We start from the raw sequence: 18,698 nt of genomic DNA on the forward strand, positions 1-18,698 counted from the left end.
CTATTCTCTTACTCGTGATAATATCCCTGCTGTGCCCGCCTATTTCACATCTCTGAAATGTTAATGTGTTTCTTAAAATTAACACAGAAATACCTGTTTTATGGTGGATTGTAAAAGCCCTTTGCTAAGGGAAGGAGCAAACACCTCCAGTCTTTAAGCCATGTATGTAAACTGTTTCAGGGGCATTGGGTGTACCAGGTATAACTTGATTGGAGGCTCCGTTAGCTTGTTTGTTTTTACTGCCCAAATTATGTTTATTAACATTGTATTAGTAAAAAAAAATCTAAATATACAGCTAACTGTTTTGTACAAAATAAGCCCTATAATCATTACTGGAACTCACATGCAGTTTATATATATATATATATATATATATATATATATATATATATATATATATATATATATATATATATATATATATATATATATATATATATATATATATATATATATATATATATATATATATATTACACACACACAAAAGGCATGCCTTTTTTTATTTTTAATATATATACCTTCTGTTGATGGGATGATGTAATACACTGAGCTGCAATGACTTTTAATTCTCTAACATATGTAAATCGAAACAAACAATTTAGAGAGACAGTGTCCAGAAATGTGGTTGCCTTAGTCTAATCAACATTTAAAATTAGTACAGATGTATTGGTTATTTGGTGATGGACACAATCTGCTTTTATATTGGCAATGGTGATTCCATCTTGCACTCATGGATATTGCTTAATCATTGTATTCACAAAGGGCTCCCTTCTATGGCTTAACATACATTTCTGTGAACTATACCATGATATCCTTGACATTTATTGCTTTTCAAAACAATTTTTGCTTACATATTTTTTGTTTATGGGGATTTTTTTCCATTTATTTTATATGGCAAGATATAAGATACTTGCTTCCCTGTTGTACCATTTTGTTGGGTTACACAAAACTGATGTCTGCTTTGATGATAAAGATGAATTTTGTTTTTTGAGCCAGTATATATGTTTAAAAGATCGGTTTCTCCATAACCCTGATTTCTACAGACCAAGGAAAAAGGTTAACTAGCTTGCGCAGAAATTTTATCTTAAAAATCAAAGAAAGTGACTTTGACTATCTCAAAACCCCATGCGCATTGATCTAACGGGAGTTTTTTTTAGTATCACTCCAATTGCCACGTCAAGGCAAGCCACCTAGGTGATTTTTATAACAATTCACCATTCTTCATTATGCTGAAAGGTAAAACCTCTGTGACAAAGAGGGGTATTTTTTTTTTTTTTTTTTTAACCCCTATACACTTATTAACCCAGGAGTAGTGGGGGTTTGAGTGCAAGGCTTAAAGGACCACTATAGTGCCAGGAAAACATACTCGTTTTCCTGGCACTATAGTGCCCTGAGGGTGCCCCCACCCTCAGGGGTCCTCCTCCCGCCTGGCTCTGGGGAGAGGAAGGGGGTTAAAACTTACTTTTCTCCAGCGCCGGGCAGGGAGCTCTCCTCCTCCGATCCTCCTCCTCTCCTCCCATTCGGCTGAATGCGCACGCGCAGCAAGAGCTGCGCGCGCATTCAGCCGGTCTCATAGGAAAGCATTATTAATGCTTTCCTATGGACACTTGCGTGCTCTCACTGTGATTTTCACAGTGAGAATCACGCAAGCGCCTCTAGCGGCTGTCAGCGAGACAGCCACTAGAGGATTTGAGGGCTGGATTAACCCATTTATAAACATAGCAGTTTCTCTGAAACTGCTATGTTTATTAAAAAATGGGTTAACCCTAGCTGGACCTGGCACCCAGACACCTTCATTAAAGGACCACTCTAGGCACCCAGACCACTTCAGCTTAGAGTTAACCCATTTTTTTATAAACATAGCAGTTTCAGAGAAACTGCTATGTTTATTAATGGGTTAAGCCTTCCCCCAAATCCTCTAGTGGCTGTCTCATTGACAGCCGCTAGAGGCGCTTGCGTGATTCTCACTGTGAAAATCACAGTGAGAGCACGCAAGCGTCCAAGCGTTCCTATGCGACTGGCTGAATGCGCGCGCAGCTCTTGCCGCGCGTGCGCATTCAGCCGACGGGGCGGAACGGAGGAGGATCGGAGGCAGAGATCTCCCCGCCCAGCGCTGGAAAAAGGTAAGTTTTACTCCTTTTCCCCTTTCCAGAGCCGGGCGGGAGGGGGACCCTGAGGGTGTGGGCACCCTCAGGGCACTATAGTGCCAGGAAAACGAGTGTTTTCCTGGCACTAGAGTGGTCCTTTAAGCTGAAGTGGTCTGGGTGCCTAGAGTGGTCCTTTAAGCTGAAGTGGTCTGGGTGCCTAGAGTGGTCCTTTAAGCTGAAGTGGTCTGGGTGCCTAGAGTGGTCCTTTAAGCTGAAGTGGTCTGGGTGCCTAGAGTGGTCCTTTAATTTGTAGATATGCTTTTGTATTGCACAGCCAAGTTACACTGCTTCCGTCCACCCCGTGTGTTCTTAATTAAGGGTTGTCAAGTATGCAAGGGTTTAGAAAAATATCCCTCTGACTTGGAGATTTTTTTTTACTTGAAACTTAAAACAGCAAGGTGAATTTTTAGTGTAGGACTCACCTAAGATTTTTGCCTTAACATGGCAGGTGAGTTTACCCTTTTAAATGCCATCAAAGTGTTTTCTTTGGTTTTTATTTTATGTGTTTGGGTCTTAATTTTGGATGTAAGAAATGGTATCTTGGCTAGTTCAATTTTTAGACTTGATGGGGTTAAAATGTTCATTAAAGGCTACTAATGAGGGCAGGCAAGGTGAAAAGAACTTCCAATTTTTGCATAGGTAATTTTCTGTCCTGTTGCCCTCTACTGCAGAAAGAACAAGCTGCTAATGGCTAAATCAATTTGTATTAGGGATCAGGAATAAAATATGAACATGCCGTACCTAATTTGCAGCGTTCTGTTAATATGAGTGATCACTTTTAATCTCTTCTGCTGTATTGAACTGTGATGTCTTTGCCATGTTCACAATTCTTAGGGAGGAAAATGTTTACATTGCAGGGTAAATGAATCTAGTGAGAGCCACTAGAGGTGCTACTGTCCACATAGTAAACCTCGACTATTTCAATCAGATTCTCATAGAGACCGGGTGATTGGTGCAGCACAGCTAATCAATCTTGATGATCCCAGCCATGGAGGCTGGATGGCAGCATAGAGGCGAGCGCTGCAAGGGAGAAAAGAAAAGTTAAACTGCTGTTTTAGTCTTAGGAGTGGAGCAGGAAACCAAACTGTTTACAGGGCAATATAGCATTAGGAATACAGATTTATATTCATAACTTATAGTTTTCCTTTAAAATGAAAGCAATTGAATGTAAGTACTCCAAAAAAGCAAAAAGTGCATTATAAGGAGTATCGATTTCTACTGTGGATTGTAGATATCCCATTATCTGCCGTATTGTGTTGTTGGTTATTGGATAGATCATAAAGCTCATGTTTTTGTATTTATTAGACATAAGGGGTTCGTGTAGAAAATGGGGATACATTGTGTAAGCAGAGACTAAGGTGAAATAGTCTTAATAGGACATGCAAGAGCTCTGCTAGTGTTGATAAAGGTTATTGGAGTGGAGGAATCATGATGAAATGTGCATTCTTATTGGATAAAGGATTGGTAGTTTAGAATATTTGTCAAGGGCTCTGTAGATGAGAAGTATAATTTAAAAACAAATATTTTGAGCAATCTAGTAGGATAAGGCATCAGCTTTCATAATTGTCTGAAACTGTTTAAAGTAATGTGACCCAGTGGCTTTGTTTAATACTGTATCTATATTATCTTTGATCTATTTAAAAAAAAATTGGTTTGTGTTTTTTTTTTTTTTTTTTTTTTTTGCTGATGGGATTGATTTTATGCAATTTAGCAGCATGCAATAAACTTGTCCAGCTCTGTGTAGTATGTTGTGCCGTGCTCTTCATGCCTATAATCTATTCTCTTTATTCTTTACAATGTAATTTGTGAGGTTGAGGAAAATAGTGATTTACACAAGGTCACTGCTTGCTGTTCAGTGAGATTTGAAATTGTTACCAATTACGAATAAGCAGGCTCTAAAATCAATATGAAGCAACCCATGTAAGACGTGATCTGATATTACTAACTGCACATTAAGTTGACAGTATTTCTGGACATCTCTTCCTGATAGAAAAATACTCTGAATACCATGGTATCTTCTATAAATGTCAGAGCACAATATTAGGGATGCACCAAAATGAAAATTCTGGGCTAAAACTGAAAATTCAGGATGCCCGTGGCCGAAAACCCGAAAATGACTTTTTTTTTCCCAAAAAGATTTAAAAATGTTTAGTTTTTTTCATATTGGACTTTTTAATGACTTCAATCTAATATGAAAAACTTACTTTCTCTTTTAGTAGTCCCCCCGCATAATGTTCCTCTCTCCCCGCTCTAGTGTTCCTCCCTCTTTTTGTGTTCTTTCCCCTCTCCTCCCCAGTCCCATAGTGTTATTTTTTCCCCTCCCCTGTCCCAGTGGTTCCTCCCCCAACTCCCCTGTCCCAGTGGTTCCTCCTCCCCGTCCATGTATTTTCCCTCTCCTCCCCTGGCCCATAGTGCTCTCCCCCCCCCCCCCCCTCCATATTAATCCCTACACCTCCCACTTTAACATGATTGATTATACTTCTGTAAAAGTATGTTATAATGGCTATGAGGGATCAACATAATGCCTACTCATGTTCTTCCATTTACATTATGTAATACATGCTGGTGTTCACACAGAAGGCTCTGGCTTTTTGTTTCTGCTCCAGTACTGTTAACCCATGTAAAAGGGACTTTTTTTTTTTAATCCAGAAGGGGGATGTTCTACCGATTTTAAAAGCATTTGAAAACCACAGGACAAGTGAGAAGGAATTTACTCTGACATTAGAAGAGCACATAAAAGTATTAATATTAAGATACTTTAAAATGATGTGCTTTTATTAGCCTTTTTTTAAACCATTAATCTTTTATTCCTTGCAGTATTGGATATGGCCAGACATGTTCCGTTATACCGTGCTCTATTGGAGCTGCTCAGAGCCATTGCTTCATGTGTAGCCCTGGTCCCCCTGCTGCTGCCCCTATATGGAAGTAATGGAGAAGAGGAGGAGGAACAGTCTGAGTCACAAGTATCTGTGGGCACCTTACTGGCCAAAATGAAAACTTGTGTGGACACATACACCAACAGATTAAGGTACTGGTATAAATTCTGGGGAGCTGATGTTTGATGTTGTGTTTAAAATTTACTAATGAGAGGTAAAGGCAAAATGCACTCCCAAGAAAATTACAGAAGAGGTTCAGAATCTAGACAAAGAATTGTGCATCCATTGACAACTCATGAACAAAATTGTACAGATTCTTCAGATAGTGGCTAGTGCAAGTCTATACAAGTGATTAAGTAAACATTATTCAGTTAATTGAATAATGCTTTCCTATGGGGAAATCCTACTGTGAGCGTGGCCATTGTCTTGCATGTGCATTAGGTCTCCTCCGCCGGCTGATGTCAGCGGTGGAGGAGCATGGGGCAGAGCCTGACACATCACCTATGGACGGCGGCGCTAGAATCAGGTAAGCTAGACGTACAGTCAAATTGAAGGATCAGAGTATACAATCACTCAGCTAAACTATTGGTTGTCTAGACAGATTCTTTTGACATAATCATGTTTCATACTCTACGGCCTCATCTCCATTTTGGTGTTAAAATAATTTTCTTTCTCTGTGAGATAAAGATTATATGAATGGTTGTAGATTTTGTAGTTTTGTCAGCCATACAATGAATAAGTGGTCTTTAATCATAACCTTTTCATGACCTCGATAACAACATAACAAAGTCATATAATTTATGATCAAACATTCTTAGAATTATTTATCTTCACCATATAGTTCCTTTGGTTTTATTCATTGGTTTATTCATTTAATGAAAAAAATCCCACCATCTGGGGGCAACCTGGTTCCCTGTTTAGGAGATCTGTCACTTCGGGCAATATGCTTAGTTCCTAGACAGCATCTTTGGCAGCTCACCATACATGAATTGCTTCCTCCACAGTCATGGCTGAGTGAATTGTGAAGAATCATATTATTCTGACATGTAATCTTTTCTTACAATTGAATGTTGGTGTCACTGCCATGTTTTCTTTGCTTTGACATTATCATTGTTCACCTCTTTACTGTTGTATTGTAGACCTATTTATGGAGGATTTTGAGAATAGAAGACAAGAGTTTACACATAGAAAACTATAAAAAAAATAATATATTGTACAGGGGTCACCTTCTTTCAGTGTTTGCTGCTTTGGGTATTCGGTTATCGATTTTTAGCACCAATGTATCCTGTTACTTTTGCAGTATGTGTATGTAGATAGATAAAGATAATGTGTATGTAGATCTAGAAAGAGAGAGAGAACACGCAAGGATCCCTTTGCATATAAAAAAAAAAAAAAACACTTTTGCATTACCTGCATAACGTAAGTTGGGCTTTTAGACTTCCTTCTTGGGTATAGAGACTCAAGACATCTTATTTCCACAAGTGTTCCAGAGTTCCCAACTTGTCATGCAAATGAGCACAGACAGACATTGTGTTTTAGACTTCATACTGCATTTCTGAAGATAAACTTGGCAATGGATACGGTTTTAAAAATTAAACTTAGCTTTATTAAAATTAAAGCATGGGCTATGATCCCAAAGGTTTAAAAAACTAAAAGTTTTCAAAACGGCAGAAAGAAATAGTGGCGAGCCAAAGATTTGAAGGAACACTTCTGAATGGGGGGTAACCCCTAAAGACTAAAATGAAACTCAAGTATGACAGTGTATCCCAGATTAACTTCTGACTAGGCAATACCACCAGCAGTGATTCATAGAAGCCACTCATTTACTATTTGGATTTTCTAACCATTTGATGTGTTTTATAGTAGACATTCATTTAAGATTTTTTGTTTTTATTTTAAAATTTGCCTGATCTGATATATATATATATAGAATTTGCTCTACCTCTTACTACCACAGACTAGTTCCCTTCTGGAATACACTTCATTATCATACTTGAGTTTCATTTTAGTGTTTAAAACCGTCCCCAGTGCTAAGGGTATCTGGACAAATCCAGTGTATATTCTGGAGCACATTACATTTCTGGGCTCATTTACATTTACAAGGTGTGAATTCTGGGATAGTTATGGAAACATGATTTCTTGCGTTTCTATGCCCAACCAGGACTACTTAAAGTCCAACTTGATGTATACACTCTTCAATTTAGGGTTATAGAATAATAATCTGTCTGGGTGCAATCACTTGTTAATTTTTAAAAAGACAAAAATGTGGATGCACCCACAGGGCTTCACAGATGTCCTTATGTTTGTGTAACAAAAAATAAGTTAACATCAATTTCTGATCGATGTTTAAAAACCTATGCAGGTCTTTAAAAAGACAAGTATAGGGTAACATTTTCAGAAATTGATGTAACGTAAGCTCTGAAGACCCTGTGCAACAACGGACTTTAAACACAAACAACTCTTTTTAGCATTTGCACTATTTGATCTGTCTCCCATGTTGGAATTAATGTAGGATCCACCAATATTTGGGGTACTTTGAAGTAGGGGTGTGCTTAACACAACATGGCCGTATGGTGGAATTGGATCCCCATATTTGTTTGTGGAGATAGGTGATTTTAAGTAGCTTTATAAAATGTAAAACTGTATTTTCTTGTGTGCGCTGTTCCGTAATCTGTATTGTTTAATACCTCTTTTAACACCCCAGCTGGAAAATAAAGGGTTATTTCACGTACCCAATTCCAGTGCCAATGTTCCTCGGTGCTTCACCAGACTCCTCCACGGTGTCACAACAATCCAGAAACCTAATTTGAATGCACAGCGAGCCCCACGCGAGCATTAGGCATTCCTTAATTAGAGATCTATTCAGTATGCTCTTAGAATACCAAAACTTTGTGTGTGTGTGTGTGTGTGTGTGTGTGTGTGTATATATATATATATATATATATATATATATATATATATATGTATGTGTGTGTGTGTATATACATACACACACATTAATATTGGCTGATTTTACGGTCTTCAGTAGAAAGCTCCTTTATTCAAACATGTAAATCCATAAATCGACATTTCAGTCCTCTTAGGGACTTTTCTCAGAATCAAGTTATACCATGTTATATATATATATATATTAACTTCTCTGATGGTTCACAAGAACTGTTCCAACCACACCACATACGTTTGTCCTTCATGGTCACCTTAAAATGTTGGCAACAGTGCATAGGTTTGATTACTAATTCCTTGGCAGGCTCATATCCTTGTACAGCTTCCCTATTGATTTTTATAAAAGACAAAATTATGTCAAAATAAATTTTCTGTTTTCAGAAACACACACAGCTCAGTATAAGTTATTTCCAATTTTGCAACAAACTGGGTAAAAAAATTAATTCCTTCTTGACTCCCGAACGGCACTCAGATATCCATCTCCTTCGATTAAGAAGAAATGATCCCACAAATTAAATTATATTCCTAATATTATGTTGGTTTTTTTTTTTCATCCAGTTGCTGTTTTTATATCTGTACAAACTCTGATAAAACCACTTTGCCAGGCAGAGAATTCCACATGCTTATTGTTTGCAGGGTAAAGAAAATACCCCTTTGATTTACCTTAGTCTAAATGTGTAACCCTGTGTCTTACGTATAGTCCTGTTTATGTATAGATTTCCACACAATAGTTTGTATTGGCCACTTATATATGTGTATAATGCTATAATATCTACTCTGTGGCACCATTTCTCTAAACTAAACTAAATTACATTTGTTAACCTTTCTTCATAACTAAAATGTGCTGTCCCTTTTTATTAATTTTGTAGCCCACCTCTGCACTTTTTCCTGTGCCATAATATCCTTCTTAAGAATAGGGGCCCATAATTGCACAGCATACTCAAGGTGTGGTCTTACTATTGATTTATAAAGAGGCAAAATTATATTTTCATCTTGAGAATTAAAGCCCCTATTTATGACACTACCTTATTTGCCTTCTCAGCTACGGATTGATATTGCACAATTAGCAATTAGCACAACAGGTGCTAAAAAAGTCATCAAATTGAGCCTAACAAGGTGTCTTGCATTGGGTTTTTTGTGTCTGTTGGATCTGTAGACATCCAATTGGCAATTACATACGATCTCCCAAACCAAGAGAAACTGCCAAAGGTCCAAGTCAACTCAAAATGAAAATGCCAAGTGCTAAAGCAAGTGAATTAAAATTGAGCAGACCTGTAATTCAATTTACATTATCAATTATAAACTGATTAAATAAACACGCCCCCTCCACCACCAGCACTGTTGGCATATCTCAAACTGTCTATGCTCTTCACTTGTGTTAGCATTAATAAATACACCACACAAGTTCCATGTCCTTTAGAAACAAACAGACCAAATTTCTTTTAGCTCCTAATACCATGTTTAGTTAGTGTTGTGTTTGGTGGAGAAGTTTGACCTGCATTTTTAAGAAGACTACACCAACACAGTGTTATTATAAACTTAGGTGCGATGAAATCAATTATACATGATATGACCACTAATTTAAAGTTACGGGACATGAAAACGGAAAACGGTGTTTCTGTATTTTATTGTGAAATACATTTGTTTTTTTAAATGTTATTTTATGCGAACAGACTATTCTTCTATGGTGGGGAGGGAACTAAATCAGTACAGAAGCAGAAAAAGCAGACTGGAACAATGCTAAAAAAGATTCTGATCTGAAAACAAACCAGTACAATTATAACACTGCAATATTGCTCCATGAGTAGAGGGAGATCACACAAAATGCCCTTTTGTAAAGACTTCAACATGATTAATTTTCTGCTATGCTGACAATTATCCTTGCAGGTTTTAGTGAGGGGGTGTTTGTACTGAGAAATATATTTTTTTGTGATCTAAACAAAAATCGAGAGAATATAAAGAGGCAGGGAGGGAGCTTGAAATCCCAAGGCTAAATGCAATTCTCTTATGATCCTTAGAGACATATGTAAGCTGGTTTCTGCTGCACCAGCTATCTGCTTGCAAACAAAGAGGTTGTAAAAAGGTGCTTGTTGGCATACAAATATGTAGAGCATATTTGCCCAAAGAAAAAAAAAAAGTGCCTCGCAAAGAGAAAGCAGAATGTTAACCAATTATCTAATTTTCTCTCTTCACAAGTCATATTTATTGGGGGGAGGGGGGAGGTGCAATCCACATTGGACTTTCCTTTCAGTACCTAGAGCTGTAGGGGTTGTATACTAATGCATCCTGTTGTGTACTATTTTATTTTGATTTGTTTTTGTTAAACAGTGCAATGTATTCGCATCTTATGTGGCGTCTGGTACCATCCAGTGATGTGTATTCTGTTATTAAAATGTTTATACAAAGCTTATTTTTCATTTTGCACTGGAAAAATCGTGTCAAAACCATTTTTAGATTTTATTTCTATTAAATAGTTTAATTAGAAATAATGATATATAGTAAGTGTGGGTATACAAAATTTGAAAGTGGTAAATTATGGTTGAACGGACCTATAGCTCAAATTCTAGGTTTTGTTTTGATCAGAACAATAGCCTCTGTTTTTAACGGGTTAAGTTTCCATCACTGTTGTTTTTAGGACTAATAAAAAAAAGACTCTTGAGAGCTGACACCTAGTACTTAGAGAGAATTCTAGCTAACAATGACTTTCTGTGGTTTAAATTTCTACAAAAGAATGTTGACAGCTGTTATTTTCTCACATCTCTAAGAACAAGTCTCAAAAGAGTAGTTAATCAGAAGAGAAATTATGTGCTGATCTCAGAAAGCCAAACAAATCTGATTTGCTAACTTAAAAAAATAAATAAAAAAATGAAACCCAATTTATCTTTAGTTTTACTGAATACGATACACCTGTCCATCCCTTTGGGTTTATTAGTTAATGATACTACAACTGTATTTATTTACATTCCAATACATGATTTTGATGTGATTTGTGAAATCTTTGCAGACCCAAAGGACTTTAGTCAGCCAGATATGTGATAGCTCTGCATTTCTGGTTGAAATTGATATGATTTTATCCACTTTACTACCGATGTAGCAATTCTTAATTCTCTCTAAGCTGCAGCAAGGAGCTCTCAGGCTTTTATGAGCGTTATTTCACATAAGCAGAATTATTTTCACAATTTTTGTGCGAAATGTTATTCATAGCTATTTTGTAGCAGATCTGGAGTTTATCCATATTTACCACTATGGCTGGCAATTTGCTCCAAAGTTTTTAAGAATTCTAAATCTATTTTATTTATAGGTAATGTTTTACGTAGATCTGAATACGTTTTTTGTAATCACTCTTAAAGGGAAACAATAGTGTCAGGAATACAATGTATTCCTGGCACTGTAGCTTCCTCATATCTCCTTTCGCCTTCCTCCCCTGGCCTAGTGAATAAAGCAATTGGATGCCTCCTTCCGACGTCCCTCAATGAGCTACTGGTAGACAGCCACTGGGGGAAGACTTGGTGTTTAACATTGCAGCACTATGTGCAATAGGGACACTGCGCCCAGGCCACTATAGTTGAAGTGGTCTGGGTACCTATAGTTGGAAAAAATACGCCCTCAGTGGGAAGTGGCGGGATACAGAGGATTCAACCTGGGAATCTAGGATTGAAGAATCATCATATGGTGGTGTACGTAGGGTTAATAAAATAGCTCCAGGGGGTAGAAAACTTTCAAATTTATGGAAGTTATGCGCCTGTCTCCTCAGGGGTATCGGTTAGTGATGAAAATCTTCCCAGCAAGATGGTTCCTCAAAAGGACAAAAAAGTGCAGATAGTGTAATGTTGTATAAAAATATAAAAATGTATGTTCGCGGTTGCAATTACATCAAAGGTAAAAACAGCAGGCTTGTCTCCACTAATCAGCCTTGGGAGATAAAGTAGTTTGCTCGTAATAGCCCAAAATACAAATGAAATGCAACTAAGATAAAATAATTAAAATAGGACATAAAAACAAAATGTAGACAGGTCAAAAAGTATCCAACGCGTTTCGTCAAAAAAATTGACTTCTTCAGGAACCTGTATACATTTTGGTTTTATGTCCTATTGTATCCTCTTTGTATCCTTTTGTATATTACTTTGTATCCCACCACCCTTTACTTCCCCCTGGGGGCGTATTTTTTTTCCACATATATTCTATTTGCAAGTGTCATGCAAAAGGACAATGATCTCAAGTACACCAGCAAAGCTACAACAGAATGGCTGAAAAAAGCATCAAGGTGTTGCATTGGCCCTGTGAAAGTCCAAATTTCAATCCGATTGAATGCTGGGCTACGACCTTAAGAGAACTGTGCATAAACAAATCCCAGCAAACCTCAATGAACTGAAGCAATGTTGTTGAGTGGGTTAAAATTCCTCCATCAACAATGTGAGAGATTGATAGTCATACAGAAAACGATTATTTCAAGTTATTGCTAGTAAAGGTGGTTGTAAAAGCTACTGAATCATGAGGTGTGCATAAGGTGTGCTTCATTTTGGCTTCATTTTCGTTAACTCATGACAAAATGCAATATATTATGTGTTTTTGTATGTTGTACTTGCCTACTTTGAAGACCGACTAAGAAACAGATGATTTTTATTATGTCCTAATATGTAAAACTATAGTCTTGTACCTTCATGACTCTTATGTGTGTATATATTTTATTAATATATTTAAAAAAAATTCTGTAATTACTGTTTATACTAAGAGCACAATGTATGGATCTTCTTTAAAGTGAATTAAGTAAAGGAGACCCTTGAAGCAAGGGGATCCTGGTGGTAGCTCTGAACACACAGAAAAACATATATGTAGTTACCAGATAATAGTGGGAAAGATGGAAACACACATAAATGGGTAAAACAATGGCAAAGGGGGAATGGAGTGGACAAAAGGAACCCTATCTACACCTTTAAACCATTTAAAGCTTGCTAACTGTTGGGGAGGAATTATCCTTCCCCAAAGTACACAAAGAGAGAAAAAGGAGAGGTAGAGGGCTCTAAACGCTCCTCCCAATATAGAAGGCAAAGACTCCTAAATCTCTAAGTACCCAAACTAAGCTGACTAATTAGAGCTAATAACCCAAAAGGAAAAAATGCCCACTCAAACGTCAGGTGAACAGGTAGAAGTCCTGCTTAACTAAATGATTGCAGGACTAGAGTTGCCTTACTTGAGCCACCTATATAAACTGGTAAACTACCTTAAACCAAACTTACTAACTACCTAAGTGCTACATAGTGAAAAGTAAATAAAAATAGAAAGCGCTCAATGCATGTTTTAGCGTGAGTACACGCCGTCGTCAGGAGCTATTAGCTCCTGACGACGGCGTGTATTCACGCTGAAACGCGCATCGAGCGCTTTCTATTTTTATTTACTTGTCCTAGTGTTCTTCCCCCCCATCCCATAGTGTTCTTCCCCCCATCCCATAGTGTTCTTCCCCCCATCCCATAGTGTTCTTCCCCCCCATCCCATAGTGTTCTTCCCCCCCATCCCATAGTGTTCTTCCCCCCCATCCCATAGTGTTCTTCCCTCCCCCATCCCATAGTGTTCTTCTCCCCCCCATCCCATAGTGTTCTTCTCCCCCCCCCATCCCATAGTGTTCTTCCCCCCATCCCATAGTGTTCTTTCCCCCCCCCATCCCATAGTGTTCTTCCTCCCCCATCCCATAGTGTTCTTCCTCCCCCATCCCATAGTGTTCTTCCCTCCCCCATCCCATAGTGTTCTTCTCCCCCTCATCCCATAGTGTTCTTCCCCCCCATCCCATAGTGTTCTTCCCCCCCATCCCATAGTGTTCTTCCCCCCCATCCCATAGTGTTCTTCCCCCCCATCCCATAGTGTTCTTCCCCCCCCCCCCATCCCATAGTGTTCTTCCCCCCCATCCCATAGTGTTCTTCCCCCCCCCCCCCCCCAAAAAAAAATGTTTTTATTTTAATTTCAGAAAATTTGACCAGTTTTGGGCCGTAATCCCGGTGTATCCCTAGTACCCACATGTTAAAACTATATAGCTATTAATATATTAAGGACTAGATGAGGATAATGTCCTGATAACATTGCTTTCCATAAATGTTAGTCTGTGTTTACTGTGTCTTCACTAGCTTATCATAAGGGTAGCAAATATAATTTTGTTCTTAAGTGGTTAACTCTTTGTGGCAATTCTTTTTTAATACATGTTTGTTAATCCTATTCTTCAGATTATACAATACAGCTTGTTTTTTTGGTGAATCTCTTTAGATATTCTTCTCATGATTTCATGAAAATCCCTTTTGAGGCTTTTGCAAATGATAGAAAGTGTGACCTTACTATATCTCTATAACTATTACGTTTTGCAATTGAAAATAAAACTAGTTTGTGATTTATGATACTGAAACAAGCAAGTGTTCCAAGAAAAATGTTATATCTTTCTGCTGCGGGGATGTCATCTCTTGTTTTATTTCTGTCCAAATGTAAACAGGTCCAAGAAAGATAAGGCCAAAGCAGGAGTGAAACCAGATGCATCAGACCCTGAGCCAGAGGGACTAACACTGCTGGTGCCAGACATACAGAGAACGGCAGAAATAGTTTTTGTCGCCACGACCAGCCTTCGCCAAGCTAACCAAGGTAAAACGCAAACCAGTTGTGTGCTGCAGTTTTTATTAGGGGACCTTAAAGTTAATATTTCATTCAAAGTGGATTTAACAAAGTCTTGAAAATATTTTTTTATGATAGGTCATTTGTCATGAAGGGATTAAGGATTGAGCCAAGAATGTTTAAAAATGCATGTCAGTAGCACTTTTGTGTTAAAAAAAAAAAAAAAATACTACCTTGTTTTTTAATTTGTTTGTTTTTTGGGAAGGGGTGGAATAACAACTGTGAAGTCCTTTTAAAAACAAAGTATGATGGGAGGAAGAGCATCTTGTAGTTGTCTGTCACTAGAGGTATGCTTTTTGGCAATATGTAAACGGTGCCCATTCTCAGAAATGGCTTGTTTTACGGTATCCAAGAAAAGTGACTGCATCAGTGCACCAAAACCACTCAGGATGTAGTGGGGTTTTTTTTTGTTTTTGTTTTTTTGCTTAGTAATGAGTGACAGAATAATTTACCATGTCTTTAGAATCCCCCCTATCTTTTTTTTTTTTTTTTTTTTTTTAACCACATTTAATTGCTACTACCTACTGGTAGCCAATAGCCACTAGTTTGTCTGATATGGGCAAACTTGTAGTTTTAGTCTCTTTACTGCTAATGCAGAGGTAAATGATTAAAAAGATAATGTTCTTGTACAATAGCAGCGGTTATATCTGTTCAGCTATCCTACTTTACATTGCATCCATTTATTTATTTATTTATGCATTATATCATAAATTTCACTGGAAAGTACTAATAAAAGTGACATTCAGCACAGAGGCAGTTATTTGTAGGTGATGTTTATGCTGTTTTTGTGTTTCCTCCATCTTCATTAGTTCTGTAAAGAAAATGCTAATTAGTACTAATTAACTTTGCTCCATAAGCCCATCATTTTTGTCTAAACCAACTGATATAGTTGATGTCCAGCTGTTGGGGTATGTTTTGTTTTTTTTACATGAGAATGTTGACAAGTTAATTTAAAAAACACTTTTATTTGGTGAGAGATATTTGCAAATTCGTTATAGCCTGGAGTTTTGCATAGAGATTTTAAACGTGAGCATATGTTTTCTTTAGTGTTGTTGCACTTTATTTTTAATGCATTCTACATACAATGAATTCAAATATGGGTCTTATCAACCTGAATTGTCCTATTTAAATGAAATATAAATTGGTTGTTTTTTTTCTTTTTCCCCTTCCAGAAAAGAAACTGGCAGAGTTTTCAAAAAAATCTGCTGTAAAGTCTAAACCTTTTTCAGTTTTACGGTCACTAGAAGAGATGTATGTGGCGATTATGAAAAAGCTTCAGTTTGGTAAGACCATTGTTATTCTGCTCTTTAATATAGTAACTGTATGCTGCTCCCAGAGCCTGTAGCACAGGTGTTTCCAGCCTGAAGGCATTTTGCTTTGTTCTTAATCAACTAATAGCGTTTTCTGGGCATCTTTTAGAAAATGTAAGCCAGCATGCTCTCCAGGCATGCATTGTCAAATTCAATTTTTGAGGACGGTTTGCATCCCAGAGATAGGAAAGTAATTAAATTGTTTCATAAACCTTTAAGAAAATAACAATTCGTTTCTCCTCTCTAAATGGACATACAACCAGGATTTCCTTTAAATCATTTCTACACATTCCCCAGCAGGTCTTATATGATTACTGTCTGTTCTACAAGAGTGGTGCCTACTACATGGGCATTATGTCCTGAGAAATCCATGGATCATTGTGTCTATAGACTTTATTTCATAAGTTATGGAGTCTTCTGTGACCGTATTAAATTTATGCTTTTGTTTCTGGTGGTGGTGTCTGATAATTTTGCCTAGACTCCTTGTGTGGTTCCCGTTCCTGATTGTGTCTCTTCTCATCTTCTTGGTTAAATGAAAATTACCCAGGGAGACTAATCTTGCCTGAAGAGATAAGCTTTAAGGATTTTTAAGGAATATATTTGAGAGCAGGGGAAAGTAGTATGGGCAGGCAAACTGTTCCATAGACTATGAATGCCCTGTATTCGAGAAGTTGCTGTATGTGTGCAAAAAAAGGACAGGAGAAGATCAGTGGCAGAGCTGACTGACGAAGAAGGGATGAACCTATTAATTATTAAAGTCAAATAAGGCTAGAGTTATGATCTTTATTGGCAGTATTGGTATCTGGAATATCTTCCCCCAACCTTTTAGTAGTACTGTGCCAAAAGAAGATCTCGAAGTCCCTTGGTGTGCCAGTCCTCTCAGTGATGTGGTGTTTCTAGAGAATGGGTGTGTTTGTGTGTGGGCTGTTTGTATTATTTCTATGTGGTGTCTTATGCAGTATATCTAGAAGTGTGGGTGGCTTCCCTGGGGTCCAGTGGGTACCAAGCTGGCCAGGTGCAGTTCAAGGGCAGGAGCTGCTGCACGCTGCTCTCCTCCAGTTTGGATTCCCATTCACAAGTGCTGGGAGGAAGTGGTCTGAGATCACTTCCTCGAAGTGCTGCAATACGTAAATTGAGGATTGTCCTCAATGCTCGTTTTGCACTAGCACATATCTGAAGTCCCACTGAGACTCCTGATAGACCAGAGCCTGTTTGGCTCTGGCAGCCTTGAGTGCCATGCTAAGGCCATAGGTTGCTGACTGCTGGAATAGACTTTATCCTAACACTCCATGTGTCCCATGCTGTTGATGGTTTTGTAGCTTTGTCAACATGAAGATCTATAGTATTATGCCAACCTTGGCATATAATACGAAGTACAGCTCATGATTCGGTAGCTTTAGAACTACCTTTACCAGCAATAACTTGTAGTAGTTTTCTGTATGACTTTATCCATCTCTTACATCGTTGTGGAGGAATTCTGGCCCACTCTTCCTCATAACGTTGCTTCAGTTTATTGAGATTTGCTGGCATTAGTTTATGCACAGCTCTCTTAAGGTCCCACCACAGCATTTCAATCGGGTCTGGGCTTTGACTGTGTCCTTGCAACACCTTAATGCTTTTCTTTTTCAGCTATTCTCTTGTAGATTTGATGTGCTTGGGATCATTGTCCTTGTTGCATGACCCAAATTCGTTCAAACTTTAGCTGTTGGACAGCTTACATGGCCTTACATTGGACTCTTGAATTCTTTAACATACAAAAGAGTTCATGGTCGACTCAACGAGTCTCCCAGATCCTTTGGCTGCAATAAATGAATCACCCCTCCATCACTGTTGTTGACCGTTGCTATGAAATGTATATGCTGATATGCTGTTTGTTTTTTGCCAAATGTGGTGCTGTGCAAATCTCCTCTTAGGTCTTGTTTGTCCAAAGGATATTGTTCCTGAAGTCTTTTGGTTTGTTCAGATGCAACTTTGCAAACCTAAGCAGTGCTGCCATGTTCTTTTTAGAGATAAGTTGCTTTCTCCTGGCTTGTTCAGCCTTTTTCTAATTTTACTGTCATGAACATTATCATTTAACATGCTAACTGAGGTCTGTAGAGTCTGAAATGTAACTCTTGGGGTTTTAACTCGTCTTTTTCACTATAGAATAATATACTTTAAATTGTTTGGAAATGGCCTTATAACCCTTCCCAGATGGGCAGCAACAATTGCTTCTCTAAGATCCATGCATATTAATTTCCTCCTAGACCAGTGAAAAGCTTAACCCCTTAAGGACGCAGCGCAGTTTCAAAAAACTGGACTTACCCTTAAGGACACAAGTCATTTTTGCATTTTTTTGCTATTTGTGTTCAAACGCAATTTGCATCTCTGTCATTTATTGCACCAACACATATTATATACAGTTTTTTAGAGGACAAAAAGGGCATTAATTTGATGTCACATATACATAAATAAATACTCAATCATAAAACAAATGCTAGAAAAAGGGAAAAAAGCAACTACAAAAACAAACCTTTTTTTTTCACAGTTTTGGCTATAATAGCATGTGCATAATATGTCCAGCTTGGAAAAAGTTATTCAAAATAAATTCATTTATTTGTCTTGATTTATAGAGAACATAATATGTATAGGATTTCATCTTATTTTGAAAGTTACAGGTCACCAAATAAAAGGACTAAAATAAAATTTCAATGTGAAACAATTTTAGAAGTTGGTATGTTTGTCTTGTAGGTTTAGTAGCCATGACAGAAAACAAAATTGCCACACAAAAG

The 18,698-nt window shown here is 37.7% G+C and overlaps 1 protein-coding gene across 1 annotated transcript in view; it reads left to right on the forward strand.

Annotated features, from left to right (window-relative positions):
* The window catches only part of BIRC6 (baculoviral IAP repeat containing 6), a 305,550-nt gene that overhangs the window by 234,456 nt on the left and 52,396 nt on the right, over positions 1–18,698 (forward strand). The window contains exons 66-68 of the mRNA XM_063443109.1: positions 4,968–5,178; positions 14,442–14,587; positions 15,790–15,900. Coding sequence (XP_063299179.1) covers positions 4,968–5,178; positions 14,442–14,587; positions 15,790–15,900 — 468 coding nt within the window. The remainder of the gene's footprint in view (positions 1–4,967; positions 5,179–14,441; positions 14,588–15,789; positions 15,901–18,698) is intronic.

Source organism: Pelobates fuscus, chromosome 2, assembly GCF_036172605.1.
Source record: "Pelobates fuscus isolate aPelFus1 chromosome 2, aPelFus1.pri, whole genome shotgun sequence".
Lineage (NCBI taxonomy): Eukaryota > Metazoa > Chordata > Amphibia > Anura > Pelobatidae > Pelobates > Pelobates fuscus.